We start from the raw sequence: 18,176 nt of genomic DNA, 5'->3' as shown, positions 1-18,176 counted from the left end.
CAATCTTTGGCCGGCCGGTTGCTTGCAGCTCAATCAGCACAGAGCTGTGGCACATGTGACATCCTTAGGGCCATACAGGTAGTATTGGATGTGGCCCACAATGGTAAATAGGCTGAGAATCACTGATCTATACTTATTAGTGTACAATGCTGACTGGACACTTGTGTTTCTTCCCTTTGAGGAGCCTGTGACCAGCGATGTAATGACTGACAGCCTTCTTAAAAACAAGTATATTTATTAGCAAAAGGAACAAACTACTAGTGAAACTGACTTCAAAACAACAGATAGCCTACAAACGTTTAGTGTAATTTAACCTCACACCTCACTACAAGCTAAATTATATGGGCTTCTCTCTTGAGAAACAGGAAAAGAACAGAACCAATTTACATTCTTTTAAGCCACTTTTGCACCCTCCTGATCCTAAACTGCTCTAAGTTACAACGGCCTCTCACTAGCTACCTACAGGCCACAGCACTGCCCATAATCTCAGTGCTACTTGCAGTGGCCCCATCCCTTCAGCCCACAGTCCCACCCCCAGAACATCCCCTACAGCAGGGCTTATGAGGAGGTCCATCGAAAATAGCCTCACAGCTGCCCATGTTTCCTCCCTAGTGGAGAATCCCCTGCTGAATTGAAGGCTTTTAGAGCTCCTTTATGATTCTCCAGCCCTTTGAGTCAGTGTAAAGGGGCCAGTGCAGAAGTACGTATCTCACCTAATGGACTGCTCACGTGCAAAGAGTTACAAACATGCTTAATTGTTCTGATGGATAGAATCAAATTTTAATTGAGGAGATTCATTGATCTGGATAAACACAGGGACTTAGGTGCCTGACCTCCAGACCTAAGGGCCTAAGTCTCAGTTTTAGGCTCCACTGCAATCCACAAAACTCCCGTTCCATGCCTCTGTGCATGCACACTGCTGCCCCACTCTTGGGGTCCAGATGCCTATCTCCTCTCTAAGCCCCAGAGCAATCCGCACACCAGGGCAAATAGGTGTTCATGTGCCTAACTTTTGTGGAGGTCCTGATCTGGCAGGCTTTGGTTCACACTTGTTAGTTGGTTGGTGAAAGCTAATTACAGAATTCAACCAATTTGGGGATTGTGTCCTGTTCCTTGACAGTCTGCACTGAGGTTGGCATACACACTCACGAACCACTTCAGACAGTGTGACACCCACCTTATAACTTTTAGCCCAGTGGTTCTAGTACCCACCTGGCATCTGGGAGACCTGGGTTCAGCTCCCCCCTCTGCCTGAGGGGGAGCAAGGATTTGAACAAGGATCTCTCAGTTCTCAAGAGTGTGCTCTAACTCTGAGCTATGGAATATTCCAATGTGCAGCTCCACTCAACCTCTCCTGTTGAAGCTGTTTCACTGTGGATTAAATAATTAAAGTCACTCGGACAGAGAACAAGAGAGAAAGTGAGAATGACTCTGTAACCTGGTGGCTAGGTCACCTGTGTGGGGGGTGGGAGATCCATGGTGCAATCCCCCTGCTCCAATAACTATTGGTAGAAGGTGGAATTGAACCCAGGTTTCCTACATCCCAGGTGAGTGTTCTTACCATGGGGCTCAGATTTATAAAGTGGACTCTTTCTCCCCCCACCCCTGTTGTGTGGAGTCAGAGTGTGGCAGGTGCCTAAAGGCTTGTCTTAATGTACAGTGCTACCGCAATGCAGCTGTGCCACTATTGCGCGTTCACGACGATCCTCCGACACTGATGTGAGCTTCTGACCTCCTTCTGCCACCTCCCCAAGGAGAGAGCTGGGCTAGCTGGCCAGAAAGGAGAATGGAGCTCTGCCCGGAGGGAGCTTTGCCTGCAGAATTAAGGAGGGACAGGCCTGCTGCCAGAGCAGCCACTGGGGAGATGCACTTAGAGCCCAAGAGGTGAGTGTTGCACAAACAAGAGACTGTTTAGGAACCATGCCTGATGGAAATGGCAGAGTGGAAAGACTGGTGGGAGGCCCAGTATTGAGTTTGCTTTTTGTTTTAGAATATTTCAGGGGTAAACCCCTCCAAGCCCCCTGAGGGAAGGGACAATTAACTAGTTGGCTGGACTCCGCCTCAGTGGACACTGGAGACAGAGACTTCTTCCTCCTGGGGAGACCTCTGGTCATGTTGGGGTGCCCGAAAGGTTCACGAAGGGGTGCTGCTCCAACTATGATATTACCACACTGGAAAATGCTAAAAGTAAGAGAAAATGGTTTGAAAAAACCCTTTTACTAAATCTGAGAAATATAGTCCAAGGATGTATGGAAATCAGAACTGTAGTTTCACTGCTTGTGCTGAGTGACTCTGGACTAAAACATTTGCCTGAAACCAAAACCATTTCCTGGATTCTGTAGGGACTGTAGCTTAGATACCCGAGAACTAAGAAACTGCTACCTGATTACGAACGTCAACCAGGAGGAAGAAAGGGTCTCCCTTCTTCTCTGGCACACTCTGAAAGTAGAAATAGCCTGACAAAGGCACAGCACAACTGTGTGTCCTTCAAGTTATGAATGTAGCAGAAGTAGTGACTTCTCTCCTCTGGCATGCATCCTAATCCTGGAACTAAACCAAAAGAAGACACTTTGTGGGATCAAGAAACTGGGAGAGTGCTGAAGTCTGATTTTAAAAAATCCTAGTTGGAGGTAATTACAATAATTAATTTTTATCTGGATGTGAGTCTTCTAATGTGGGCTAAGATCCTAGAAGCTAATATTTAGAGGCATGATCAATAGCTGTTTTCCCACTTTTTCTCAGACCAGAAAAATAGTAGAGTTGACAGCGAGTCCAGAAATAATTTTCAGAACATTTCCCCTGATCTCAAAGATGATGATCCTTTGAAGGCAAGTAACTAGCCTGCTACTGAATGGATCTGTGAATTGGATTGCATCTTGCTGTCATGGCCAGGGGCTCCAATCAGGATCAAGACCCCACTGTACAATCAGATAGGAAGATCTGGTCCATGTCTTTTAAAATAATTACTTGAATTGCTTATATATGGAGCTATACCCATCTCATAGAGCTGGAAGGGACCCTGAAAGGTCATGGACTCCAGCCCCCTGACTTCACTAGCAGGACCAAGTACTCATTTTTGCCCCAGATCCCTAAGTAGCCCCCTCAAGGGTTGAACTCACAATCCTAAGTTTAGCAGGCCAATGCTCAAACCACTGAGCTATCCCTCCCCCCACTGAGCTTATGGCTTTAATGCCTAGATTTTTATATAATAAATTGGTATTTGCAGAAGTGTAAATTACTATGTAGCATAAAGAAGCTGGAGATTGATTCAAACAGCAATACTGTCATTGTATAATGCATAACTGGTTGTGAGCCTATAACTTTAAGTGGATCACCAACCATGGTTGTCAAAACAAAGTCCAAGCTCTCAGTTTCAGTTCCACATCTTTTTTCCCAGAGCCAGTTTTAATAAGAGACAGAAAATAAAAAATAACACAAAACTGTGGGTAACAGACACCTGGCTCCACTTTCCACAAGCTGGATAAGTAGAGAACACACACTTCCCACTAGATAGTCTTTCCTAGCTAATTCTGAGGACTCCTGCCCAGTCCACAGAGAGGGATTTCCCTCAGAGTATTTCCTCAACCCTCATCTCCCCAAGACAAACCCAGAAGCCTTCCTTTCTTATACTCTCCAGCTGGCAGTCATATGATACTTTGTCAGCTGACCTGCCATCGTGAGTACTGTCTACACACTACAACTCCCAGCAATCCCTGATCTTAAAGGATTCAAGAGCTGTAAAAGGCACATTGGGATGTGTGCTTGCATCCCAAGATCCAGTGCTCTCTTGCAATAATCATGTCTTACTAAGTGATTTTAACTATAGTGAACAAGAGTAGGACAGTCAGGGCCAGCTCCAGGCACCAGCTGACCAAGCACATGCTTGGGCGGCACCTTGTAAGGGGCGGCCAATCTTGGGGTGGCGGGGGGTGCTCGGGTTTTTTGTTTGTTTTGTTTCAGCGGGGCAGCGCTCGGGGGTATTTTTTTTTTTTTGGTTTGGAGGGGTGGCGCTTGGGGGGGTTGGTTGTTTTTGTTTGGGCGGGGCGGCGCTCGGAGGGGTTGTTTTTGTTTCGGTGGGGTTGTTTTTGTTTCGGCGGGACAGGGCTCAGGGGGGGTTGTTTTTGTTTGGGCAGGGCGGGGCGGCACTCTTTTTTTTTTTGCTTGGGGCGGCAAAAAAGTTAGAGCCGGCCCTGAGGACAGTATCCCTTTAAAATAGTTTATGGCCTCTCAGTAGCCGTCACCATGGTGTGTGTTTTAGAAGCTGTCAGTATCTATCTGGGGAAGCAGAGCATATATAGCTTAGAGGCTTGCCTGGTGTGTATATTTGGTGAACACAATTATTTGGGTCCCTGTGTGCCAGTATGATTCATACAAGTTATGTCTGTTACAAACATACAACACCTACATATCACTACTTGGGTTGAAAAATCTACAAAGGGTTTTCGATTCTCATATGACTGAAGTGTGTATATTGTGTAGGAAAAGCAATAGATTGGAATATTTAGATATTATAGATTAATATACAGACTGTTTAATTAATGTACCCCCGATGTTTATTAGAATCTCTTTAAAATTCTGTCTTCTTTCAATTTGAATATCTCAAGTGTCCCTTTGACTTGATATTATGGTCTGTGCTTACATATAAAGGTTAAGGGCTGGAGTCTGCCTAGCCCTTAAGCAGGTGTGAAGTGGGTGCGGGGGAGGGAAGGGAGTAAGAAGGACCCCTCTTCTTGTGCAGTCTGCACAAGGATTAGGGGGAGTTGTAATCCCTGCATCTAGAGAAGCTCAGGAACTGTATCCTAATAACTCCCCAAGGCATACTGAGCCCAAAGATGTCATCTTGAGGTTGGGGAAGGGTGGGGAGCAGGTTGAGTCATAGTTCCACCATGTTGGCCAGCAGAGATTGCTGACTAGGGAGGGAGGAGGAGAGTATGAACTGATCAGAAGCCAAATTGGAGGGAATCAAAGAGAGAGTTGGAGAGAAAGTTGAGCCACCCATAAAATAAAGAATTTACTGGGGGAAGAGAGCAACCTCTACATTTCCACTGATTTCACAGCATAATAAACCTTTTGGCTTTTGTTGGTACTGAAGTCACTTCCCTTCCTGCTACTTCTTTAATTTTCTTTTGCTGCTGCAGTACACAATGAACAACTGAACAATAATAGACATTTTCTTTCAGTTCTGTGGGCAGAGGTCAGTATGTTTTGTAAAACATTCAGTTCTGAAAATCTTTGGATCCAATAAGTGATGCTAAAAGGTGAACACATAGTTGTACAATTTTCACAAAGTGTTTGATTTTAAATGGATTTTTAAGCATTCAGAATGCTAGATTAATTTCTTTTCAATGGTTTTAATTCAGCTTTTTAAAAAGTCACATGCTGTAATGTCATACAGAGGTGAATCTGCCAATAATAGCACTGAACATAATGTGATATTTTCATTCTATTCTTTATCCAAAGCGTCTGCAGACCTCTTGATCTTACTTCTAATCCAGTCTACTATCCTCCCACTCACTGACCTACTTGAAGTATCAGTTCCATAAGCAAGAAACCAGACAACAAGAAGTACTTCTCTGAAAATATTTTTTAAAGCAGATACTATTGTTCTCCCAAGCAATTATGTTAGATGTTTACTAGCTTCTTTGAAAATGATTAATAACTCTGCAAAGCCTGAATTTTAATTTAGAGCCACGATGGCAGAATGGGAAGAATTTATTGTAAGAGCAACATTTTTCTCCTGTGTGTGACATTGTTTTCAGTTGGGGCAAATGCTTGTTTTGTCTCAAAAAAATAAAAGCGTATCAGATAAACAGCATTTATACTTGCAACCAATCCAGCAAAATAAAGCAACTTACCTGTTCATACTTATTCTTTTGAAATTCCTCAAACCCAAAGATATCCAATATTCCAATTTCAAATACCTGGTCACTGAAACAATAAGATAGTACAGGTTACAGGTATTCAAGCAAGTGGAAAATGTATTGCTCCTGTCCATATAAGTTTTGTTCTAGGATGCAAGTACTCCACACACTACAAAATAGTATGGTGTACATAAGCACACCACATACATGATAAATCCTTGTGACAAACTGCACTGACTTTGACTGCCTCATCAGCACCCTACCCCATGAGCCACCCTGCACAGGGATTGTTAATATTCCAGAGGTCTAAGCAGTTTCAACAGCCACCGTTTAAATATAGAATAAAATAAATCCGAAAAATGTTTCGCTTGTTTACACTAAGACCAATGTTTTCAAACATTCAGGAGCCCATCTGATAACTCAGATGTGAGATGGGCAGCTAGTGGGAATGGGTAGGTGTCTGGATGCACCCAGTTGCCCAAGCATCCATTTTTCAGCGGGATTTTTCCAAAACATCTGTACCTATTTCCTGTGTGCTCAGTGCAGAGTGGAAATGCCAAATGGATGCATATTAGCATAGGAAAAGTCTCAACTTATATATGCTAATGGCACTTGGACATCTAGTGAGCCATGTAAAATATCATTTTCAGTCACTGTTGGAGATTACCCAAGCCTACAAGATTTTAGGCTGGTACTAGTGACAGTGCAGACAAGGAAGCTCAACTGCACAGATCTAGACATTGACAACACCATTATAAAAATCAATGAAAAGAAAAGCCCCCAAACTTTGTGGACATATTGCCAGGCAAGCACCCAACAACCATATGTGCCAATGTAACACAGAAGCTGTGGGCATTGTGTGTAAACCAGGTAACAGTTAATGGGGGCAATGGAAGGATGTAGGAGCTGTGGTATGTCGCCAGATATCTAGCTACCAAACCCATAAACCCTGGTGCATAGCTATCATACTCATAGCACAGGTGTGGTTTTGATTTCTATAGGTTGCATTTCCTGCCATCGGTCCCCTCAGAGGGAAGTGTGAACCATACACGGGGACCGGTATAGATGGTAAGTTCACCATAATGTAGGATTCCTGAATAATTTAATGCTGGGTCTGCCTACCCATAGAGAAGTTCATCTTTATCCCTTGGGCTCTTAGATTTAGGAAGCCCTTTTAGGGTTTAGCATCTACACTGTATTTTAAAACCTGCAGCAGCAAGTCTCAGAGCCCAGGTCTACAGACTTGGGTGTGTGAGTCTCGTGCTCAGGCACTAAAAACAGTAGTGTAGCAGCGCAGGCTGGAGCTTGGGCTTTGAAACCAACCTTCCCTAGGCTTCAGAGCCCAAGTCCAAACATCTTCCCAGATGCTTTTAGTGCCACAGAGCGAGCCCTGCAAGCCCAAGTCTATAGATCTGGGCTCTGACACTCATTGCTGTGGGTTTTAAAATGCAGTGTAGTCATACCCTTAGACACAAATAGGCTTCACTGATGCCCATAGTGTCCCTGATGGTCCTCGGAAAAGACACAAGAGCATCGACGCCAAGTGGCAGGGATGCCAAGTACTCTGGCTGGAACAGTGGACATTATTGCTCCAGGTCAGCCTCCACAGCTTCCTTCATGTCATCACATCCTAGAGGTACTGGATCAATTCAGGGGTAAGCCTGTATCTCTGTATGACCTCAGGCTCAGGAGAGACAAGGAAGGTCCTCTGAGGATCATAGAGCCTGAGAGGAAGGAAAGGCCATCTCTGCTCAGAGCCTTGACCTCTTTCCTTCACTATCCTTTCCCTGAGTTGCCTCAGAATGTATCCAGCTCGGTTAGCTGGGCTACTGCAGCCTCTTCCGACTCCCAATTCCCCCAGTGAAAACCGTCACTCTAAACCCTGCTATATGTATCTCTTTCATCTCCTGCACCCTGCCTCTCCTATCCCCTAATCCTCACTATCCTCCTCTTTCCCTACACCAGTTGTGTACTCCTCAGTAAAACCTGTCTGTCTCAAATTTTTATTTGGGGATTCTTACACTCTGTGCTGTCTGCTTCAAAGGTGCACAGACTACAGAGCAGTCAATGAGGAGTTGAGGTGTGAATATCTTCCTCCAGTTTGTGTACCCTGCCTTAATCTGCCCAGTTCAATTGCCCAAGCCACTGGGCATTCAGACAACTTTGAACATTCTTAGGGGTGGCTATTTGCATGTACCAAAACATTTGAAAGTGTGGGACTTTGGTACCTCCACCATTCAACAGCTGTCCCTCTTACTTGAGCTTTGTTTCCAGGATCAGCATTTGGGCTTCAGCAGAACAGACATCTCCTCTCTCTATATATGAGGGTGCTTACATAAAGTTACTTGTCAGCAGTGCATATCATCCCCATTAATCAAATATGTATATCGGGTAGTTAAGCCGAAAAAAAGTATAAAATGTTAAATCCTCAATTGGTGTAGTTCCTCTGAAGTCAATTCAGCAGCATCCATTCATACCAGGTGAGGATCTGGCCCTAAATTTCAAAACAGCACCTACTTACCTCAACCCACTCCCCCAGAAACCTCTTACATTTAATAAAACAACAGAATTACCAACATCTTTGCTGACATTCTGAGCCTTCCTCTCAGACAGGCAAGGCATTTTTAAAAGCGTTCCTTAGCTGTCATACCCCAAAAGTTCCCATTCATTTCTGAGGAGTAGTAGTTCAATAGTTGCATTAACTCTACTGGTCATTGGAAGACTGACTATATTCTCAAATGACAGAGAGATGCATAATAAATCTAGACTAGACTGACTTTGTTGGGTGGGAGAGGTTATCATGAGATTGATTAGCATATGAGAAAATTTCTTCACCAAGAAAAAGAGAAATAGCATGGGCTACATTTCTAATAATGCAACCCATTTTAACTTTTTGCTTAAATAATGTAAGCTTCAGTCTCATATGCTCATGATTCAAGTCTCCATTTAAGCAGAGATATACCAGCCTTGTACTCTCTGCATTTTCAAGAGGATCACCAATAGATGAATCATCTCTAATGTTTATACTTTGCATTCATTCAGAAGTTATAATAGCAAACAGCATGGGTCTAAATTAAACCCAGGGAGAGTTACACACACCTAAAAGAGGGCAGAATTTGGACCATAGTCATTTTCGAAAGGAACATCTACCATCTTCCCTGAAAACACTGTATATTCTTTTAAATACTTAGCATGTTATAATTTTAGTAAACACATTTGAAAGTTGAATGAACACCAGAATGCCTTTGTTATTTGTGGATTGGCAAATATCCGTCGATTTACCTTAATAGTATTTGCAAAATGATGAGTTCTCCCATGCCTTTCCCTCAGTTAACCTACATACAATGTTGTCTAAAATACACCCTATTGCTAGGGTTTTCAACAATGGAATCCTACAGACACCTATATATAATAAACACAAGGATCAACACACCTATCTTCACAGATCCAGTAACCACTCCAAACAAGAAATCTGTTGTCTACAGCCAGACGCTCAGATGCCACAGAATATAATCCGAGGAGAAAGTCTGGGATATACACCTTAATACATTTAAAACCACCTTCCCTTAACAAAGAGACTTCACCAGAGAAGTAGATCATATCATGGAACAGGCCACCCTAATACCTCGAGAGAACCTGCTTCAATACAAGAAAAAAAAAAAAAACATTGACCACACATCTCTAGTTGTCAAATACCACCCTACACTGGAACCCATATGGGCTATCATACAACCCATATTAAATGGGGACCCCATCCTGAAAGAAATATTTTCCGAACCCCCTCTTCTGGCCTTCAAATAACCCCCAATCTTGCCGGGCTTATCATCAGAAGCAAGATCCCAACAGACCAGAACACACAACTCAAAAGTAGCATCAGACCCTGCCAGAACAACAGATGCAAAACTTCTAGATATATCTCCACTGCTGAGATGATCAATACCCACCACAACACACCTTTCAAAATCCCTGGGTCCTATGCAAGACTATCAAAACATGTGGTGTACCTCATCCAGTGCACTAAATGCACGAAGAACAGTTATGTAGATGAAATGAAACAATCACTACACTCATGAATGAACTCACATAGAAAAATGGTAACAACAAAAACACCATATCATCCTGAGGTGAACATTTTTCACAAAACAATCACTCCATATCTAATCTCTTGGTCCTTGTTCTCAAAAGGAAACATGCACAATATCTTCAAAAGACAAGTCTGAGAGTTTAAAATCGTGGACTCAAAAAGGCACTGGATTTAGGTCTCATTACAACAACCTGTAACCCTCCTTTCTCCTCCGACTGCAGAGGTGTCAGCAGCTCACTTCACCTTGAATAGTCTCTTGCCACATGTGTTAACTCCTTATGCTTAACAATTTGTTCCACCTTATAGTTAGCTGTGACACTCTGAGTATCTTTCCAAGACCTGAAGAAGAGCTTTGTGAAAGATCAAAATCTTGTTTCTTTCACCAACAGAAGTTGCTCTAATAAAAGATATACTTCACCCACCCTGCCTCTATAAATTTCAAGACAGATAAATTAGATAAAATAATTCTTCACCTCTCCCAGAAAGCCTAATACCTTTCCATGTAACTTCCTCTCAGAGCAATACCCAGGGCCTGCTTTCCTTGCTTCACCACTATGTAACCCATCAGGCTCCCTTTCCTCAAGTCCTATGTTAATACTATTAGACAGAGCCTTGCCACTGCCTGTGAGATTTTCCTTCTGATGAACAAGAGAGTTCCATGACTTCTTTAACCCCAGCAGGGTGGAAGGTCCCTAAAACAATTGGCCATAATAATGACTATCATCATCTCAGGCATCCTACCCAAGGACCATTGCTGTACCTCATCTCCAGAAATCCCCAAGGACAAAGGTGACATGAATGGGGTCTGCTGTCTTGAGCAGCATAGTTTTAACTAAATCATCTTGCACTTATATTTGGACACACCTGAAAACCACTAAACCTTATCCCAATCCTGCTTCTAGCCTGACTGGCACAGAATATCTTCAGAGGATACAGCTGGCCAGAAAATAATAATTTTGTTTCACAAAAAAAATTGAGGTTGTGAAAGTAGTATTAGGTCCAATGTGGAAACTGTTTCTTCCACATCCGAGAAGCGTGCCCTAACCATTGGGATATTGGCTATCTTGACAAAAGTTTTGTCCAAACTGACACATTTCCATGAAACATGTTGACAGAAAAAAAGTTTGTCAAAAGAATTTGATCTGCTCTACTTGAGATTCCTGGCCCTTGTGTCCTCAGTGAGGTCATCTCTCTCTCTCTCTCCACACCCGCATGCAGTGCAGTCACACTACATAAATCGGACTCGATTTTTTTCCCCTTTTAATAAGAGCCACCTAGTCTGGCTACTAGGAGCTATATCAGAATAACTGCAGCCCCACACTGGTCCTTAAGTCTGTCTTCCTGTCATCATAGTGTAGAGCTGGAAAAATGGATTTGATTAAGAAATCCAGTCATTATCTTTGTTAACTTTTTGCCCATTTTCGGTAACTTAAATTTCAACAGACAATGTAATACACTAATTAAAATAATATTTTATAGTTGGCTATAAATTACTTCACTACATTTATGTGTATGTGTCCTTATCCCACTTTAAGACTTTTCCCCCCAGGAGAGGGTTGGGACATATTTTTCTTGCTTAGTTGTCAATCATACTAATTCCAGCAAAATTACTTTTCTTAAATTAATCATAACAGAGATTTCCAAAGCAAAATAGAAGGATCTGTTTTCTCATGTTTACAAAGTTTACAAAGCACTGCTTTCTTACCTTCATTAAACATGGCCTGGAAATATAGAAGCACACACCTTACTTATTGAAAGAAAGAAGTCTCTAGAGCCAATATTCCTATATTGTGATATTGGTTTTACTTCTCATTAAGTTTGAAAGACTCAATATTTACATTGTCTAAGTGTCAATACTGTTGAGAAATCCTAAAAGAAAGTAAAGTAAAATAAGGACTATTGAGAAAGAAAATTCTTCCTTTTTAATATGTGTCCCTTGAGATTTCTGGTGGCATATATCACTTTGGTAGATGTGCAGGTGAACGAGCCCCTGATGGTGTGGCTGTTGGTAAGTGAGGGCTGGCCTGTCTCCCAAGGTCTCTGAGAATGAGGGATCATCCTTTAGCAAGCTCCTGATGGTGTGGCTGTGATCTAGGTTGTAGATCCTTGATGATGCTCTAGGAGAGGTTTTCGTAGGGGGCTGTAGGTGATGGCTAGTGGTATTCTGTTACTTTCTTTGTTGGGCCTGTCCTGTAACAGGACAGGACGCCACTAGCCATCACTTACATCCCCCAACTAAAACCTCTCCAGCGCATCATCAAGGATCTACAACCTATCCTGAAGGACAGCCCCTCAACCTGAAGCAAATACTCACCAGCAACTACACACCACACAATAAAAACACTAACCCAGGAACCAATCCCTGCAACAAACCCTGTTGCCAACTCTGTATGCATATCTATTCAAGGGACAGCACCATAGGACCTAACCACAGCAGCCACACCATCAGGAGCTTGTTCACCTGCACATCTACCAATGTGATATATGCCATCATGTGCCAGCAATGTCCCTCTGCCATGTATATTGGCCAAACCATACAGTCTCTACACAAAAGAATAAATGGACACAAATCAGATATCAAGAATTGTAACATTCAAAAACCAGTAGAAGAACACTTCAATCTCCCTGGACACTCAATAACAGACTTAAAAGGGGCAATTCTTCAACAACAAAAACTTCAAAAACAGACTTCAGCGAGAAATTGCAGAACTGGGATTAATTTGCAAACTGGCCACCACTGAATTAGGCCTAAATAAAGACTGGGAGTGGATGGGTCACTACAAAAAGTAATTTTCCCTCTGCTGATACTCACACCTTCTTGTCAACTGTTGGAAATGGGTGACGTACACCTTGATTGAATTGGCCTCGTTAGCAGTGGCGAGCTGGAGCCGGTTTGCACTGGTTCACGGGAACCAGTTGTTAAATTTAGAAGCCCTTTTGGAACCGGTTGTCCCACACAGGACAACTGGTTCTAAAAGGGCTTTTAAATTTAACACCGGGCAGCTCTCCCTACTTGGTAATGCAACTCCCATCTTTTCATGTGCTGTAATATTTATACTGCTTACTGTATTTTTCACTCCATGCATTTGATGAAGTGGGTTTTAGCCCACGAAAGCTTATGCCCAAATAAATGTGTTAGTCTCTAAGGTGCCACGAGGACTCCTCATTGTTTTTGCTGATACAGTCTAATACAGCTGCCACTCTGAAACCCAACTCCTAAGAGCAACTTATAGATACCAGGTTTCCTGATTGATATTACCGTGGCAGATGTCATACCAGTGATGATCATGAGGTGCTGTTGACCCATTTGCAATTCTTGGGAGAGATGGACAAAATTCCCTTAGAATGGTTCTGCACACTCATTTCAGAGCAATCTTACATGTTGATATTGAGTAACTACTCTTCTGCTCCTGAAGGTTTTCAGCTATGGACTTCAGTAAAGTCCAGTCATATCATCCCTTTGGTTCAATGTCTATGTAAAGCAATGAGGTGCGACTGTGAGGTTGTATGGCTTAACATGTCATCACTATGATGGCACTCAGCTTTACATCTCCTTTTCATCTGATCCAGACACAGTCCTCACCCTGCTCCTCCAACATCTGGCAGTGACCAGGATGAAAGCTAGCTGGTTTAAGTTTGATCTGGATAAACTACAAGTGATACTGATTAACAAGGGGAAGTACTATGATGATTTGATACAGTATATAGCCTTTCCAACTGAGGCCTAGTGTAGGCCTATACTCCTACACATACATTGCCAGAACAGCAGTTCACCTTTGCCTACAACGATTATTAAAACATAAATGTAAAGGTTGATGGAACTGACTTAGTGGGTCTCTAATTCTCTTGATTATCCCTCAGACACTGTGGAGGCACTGACTTTTCTGTTTACCCACTCCTCTGAGGCCTGACTGGTATATGCAGGTTGGACATGAGGAGTGGGGACGGGGGAGGAGGAAGGAATCACAGACTGAACTTCTGATGCTGCAGATACTTGCATGACTAGTAGTGGGTGGTGAAGATTTTCTTCAACCACAGTATCCAGGTTGATTAAAAACCTTCCTCAGTTCACTCAATGCTAGCTAACTTTCCCATCTCTTGAAAGGCTAGATTTGTTCTGCAGTTTAAGAATCTGTTTTTGTCTTTTATGAGTAAGCATAAAAAACCCCCCAACAACAATGCATACTGGGCCAAAGCTCAAAAAATGACATTATGCCCCATACTGCATTAGGGATTTTTATTTTCCAAATCATATGGGGGAATGTTCCTTCATGCTGTTGGTTCATGTTTTCAGTTGAAGGGTCCCCCTATGATACCCTCCTATTGCTGAGCTCAGTGATAGATGAATAGAAATTTTTGTCAAGAAAGGGAAAAATTCCTACTGATTTCTTCTCTAAGGCTGATAGCTATATGCCTCAAAACTATCTTGCATGTGATCTTATTAGAACTCAAATGATGCATAATGCATGTGAAGGAATTCTGTGAATGAGATTTCCAGTATTTTCCTTGTGCCAAAACAAATGTTGCCACTGTTATATTCTGTCAATATTTGAAAAGATTTTACTATGGATAAAAAATTACACTGTTGAAAGATTCAAAATATGGTTTCAGAAATATTTGGTAGATTATATTTCAAAGGGAAATTGCCTGTGGCTGACTTAACACCATGGATACGAAGCCATAATCAAAAGCTAACCTCATTTGCTAGTCTGCAGTGCCTCAAATATTTTGGCATTAGCCCCATCTTCAGGTAATGAAACAGGGAGACTTTTTCTTTTGCTAACAAATTACTACGAACATAGTACCCGCTACTTTGTAAGGGGCATAGGTAGCAAGGCCAGACAAAAAACTAGGTTTTCCAAACTAAACATATCCAATTCAATATTTTTTTCATCAGTTAGAAAAGATAAACATTTTCTGAGCCTTATAGGCATTGCTAGTACTCTATGAACAGGCCCTCTTTCAACTATCAGTCAGGACTTCCTGATATGTCACATTAATACATGATATATTGGTACTAATGTCAGATGCTCTAGACCTGACACTGCCAAAGGGTAATCAAATAATTTAAATTGCAACAGTCAATGATATTTGTTTAAGGCTCTATTATCCAAAGCTCACAATCAGCAAGTTTGTTAGCAATACAATAAACCTTAGCAATACAAGGTCTTAAACACTCATGCAGATGGTTTGTAAAATACAGTAGATAGAACAGAAGCATCTAATATACTTGAAACTAAAAAAGTTAATAAATATTCTTTTTTAACAATGATGAGCACTAACAAGCATTTGGAGTTACTTTTCTATAGTCAAATTTTAGAACTCTAATCACACATGATTAGTTTCCTGTCATAGTGCCCTCCTTAAAAACAATATCATACACGACAGACAAAGCTGTGAACATGGAAGTACTTGGTAATCAGCCTTCATTTGTATTCATGGTTATAATTATGCTGGTTAATATAAAAATGGTGCTTTAATTAGACAAAATTGTGAGTCACTATGAATGAACAAGTTCAATTTTCCTGAAGGTGAATAATAACTCTATCTTTACATTGTTATTCAAACTGCTGCTGTACATTGATTTAACTGGCATTATTCATTAATGTGTTTGTCAGATTCTGGCAATGCTTTTATCCACTTTGCACCTAGATAGCTATGTTCTCGCATCTACTCAGTACACTTTTTTCCCCTTAAATCTAATGACAATCATCCAGTTTTTCTTCACCTGTAAACCACCCATTAGCTATTTCATAGTAAATAAAAAAATCAATATTAATGATCAAATTATAGTAATTCCACAAAGAAAGTGAAGCCCAGAATTTTTTAGTAATGCACTTTGATTTTCAATATATTGAGTCAGATTGTTTCTAGCACATTAGCATCAAATTTTATTGTTCTATAAAGTCTTGTTAAAAGAACTTTGTAACGCACTTTGGGCCAAGTCTTATTCCAAATTGCACTGTTGCAATCCCACTGATTGCCCTGGTATAAATAAGTAAAATTTGATCCATAAACTGCAGATGTATGTGATAAGTTGCATTTATTCTATATCTTTGATTACTTCACCTGCACTCTGCCCAGCTCCACCAAGACAACTTCTAAGATTCCAAACCTCTGAGCATCTTCAAACAGCTGCCATATTATAGTCCGGATAGGTAGCACTGCCTTTTATTAAGGCTGCCTGACTATTAGAAACAACTTGACAAATATATCTTTCTCCCCGCCAAAATGTAGAACTCTCCCCAAGCATACTCAGTTACAACTGGATAAAATATAGGATGAGCAATATGCAGTCCTGTACAAGTGACAGTTTAAGGTCTAACATCTTAAGATTGCGTTAGGACTAGGAAAAAAGAGGCACCGGGCAGGAAAGACACCAGCTCCTAGCTTTGATAGGTCCTGAAATATCAAACCTTAAAATCACAGATAATTATGTATAAAAAAAGCTATTTCCAATAATTTTGGAGGTTTTTAGAATGTGTTGTATGTTTTTCTCTCCCTCCAAAGCCTTAATAATTGGACTCATGGTAACTAAGGCTACATCTAAACTACACGTTAAGGGTGTGTGATGGAATACATCCCAGTGTTCACACCCTACACACTATTGTAATAATCTTTGTCCAAAGTATGCCTTGTAAGGTATCATTTGAAAATTCAATTTGTTGATAAAATGTGAGGCAACACTGTATGTGAAGTTATAAGATTCCCCTGTATGCTGTTAAAAATACATGTTAAGACTCATGTAGTACCATACTGGTCAAACAGACCTGTCTTGAACAAAGGAGTGTATGTTTGCCTTAACTGGCATTTAAGCAGTAAACAGGGTCACCAAGCAGGAGGGAAAAACAAAGGATGTTCAAACAGGAGAAAAAATCAGCAGGGAATATCCTGCCACACGAACTCTTTGTCTCCTGGTTCTCAGCTGGAAATGTTTTTCAAGAGACTGACTGAAACCATAAAAAGGAGGGACAAACACCCCCAAGGTACCCCATCTCTCCCTGTCCACCTCATTCTCCACATTCGAGAAGACAAAAGCAAACAGCTGTTGGACTCTTGAGGAAGGGTCCTGATCCAGAAGCTTGGGCAATAATCTGCTGGAGCATGTGGTGAGAAAGTTTGTTTTGCAGCTAAGATAGTTTCTTAAGTAGATATTAGTGAGCATTGTTTCTTTATTTTTCTTGTAACAATTTCTGATTTTTATGCCTCATTACTTGTACTCACTTAATATCTATCTCTTTGTAGTTAATAAACTTGATTTACTGTGTTATCTAATCCGGTTTGTTTAAGATGAAGTGTCTGGGTAATTAATTTTTTAAGGTAATAAAATGGCATATTATTCCCTTAAAGAAATAACAAATGTAATATATTTGTACTGCCCAAGAGAAGGCTGGGCAGTACAGGTCATACATTTCTGGGGGAAGATCTAGGACTGGGGGTGAGCTGGGGTCACCCTGTACTATAACTAAGGCTAGCGAGAGCCAGGGTATAGTTGGCAGGCTGCAGTTACATGAAGACCCTTAGGATGTGACCAGCATGCTGGCAAGCTGTTTGCGAGTGGCCCAGCTCGGTGCTACTACAGAAAAGCATGGTAAGGTACTTAAGGTTGCAGGGCAAGAGTGACGCAATCCCCCACTAGTCTGGATTGTGCCCTGGTATGTCAGAGGGCGTGATCATGGCTACACTGATATTTATATTTGAGCTAGTTCAATGAGAGCTAGTGCAAGTATATGTACACGAGCAAGGGAATCACACCCCTAGCTCATAGTGTAGACATAGCCTAAGATAGCCTGGGCCCAATTCATCTCTGTGCCAGAGCTGAGCTGGTCCAAGAAGCTCAGGGAGGAGGAAAGAGCAAAATATAGCTCTGTGCCACATTGTACCCCCCTCATCATGAACAGACCAAGGGCAACTTCTGGCACAGATTAGAGCAACCTGAAGTTGCTCTAACTTGAGCCCAGTTGCATGTGGCTCTAAGGGGCTGGTCCAGTAAAAGAATCCCAGGCGAAGCCACCTTCCACCTTGGAATGCCTCCAGTACATTCCCTGCATTGGCATAGAGCTGGGTATGCAGCTCTACTCTAGCCAGGGAAGCCCTTTATATTGGGGGAATTCCCTGATGCCCAGCTATAGTAGCTTTAAAGCCCCTTTATGACATTAAACCTGTATGGAAGAGATGCAGAGCAATTGTGATTTTGGCTCAACGGCTTTACAAATGGATGGATTTCTTAA

The 18,176-nt window shown here is 41.7% G+C and overlaps 1 protein-coding gene across 3 annotated transcripts in view; it reads right to left on the bottom strand.

Moving 5' to 3' along the window:
- MYO16 (myosin XVI) overlaps nucleotides 1–18,176 on the bottom strand; it is a 588,255-nt gene that overhangs the window by 149,076 nt on the left and 421,003 nt on the right. For all 3 annotated transcript variants that reach the window (XM_054013071.1, XM_054013089.1, XM_054013080.1), the window contains one exon: nucleotides 5,856–5,928. In XM_054013071.1, the coding sequence (XP_053869046.1) occupies nucleotides 5,856–5,928 (73 nt within the window). The remainder of the gene's footprint in view (nucleotides 1–5,855; nucleotides 5,929–18,176) is intronic.

This window comes from Malaclemys terrapin, chromosome 1 (assembly GCF_027887155.1).
Source record: "Malaclemys terrapin pileata isolate rMalTer1 chromosome 1, rMalTer1.hap1, whole genome shotgun sequence".
Classification (NCBI taxonomy): Eukaryota; Metazoa; Chordata; order Testudines; family Emydidae; genus Malaclemys; species Malaclemys terrapin.
This window is presented reverse-complemented; position numbering and strand designations above follow the sequence as displayed.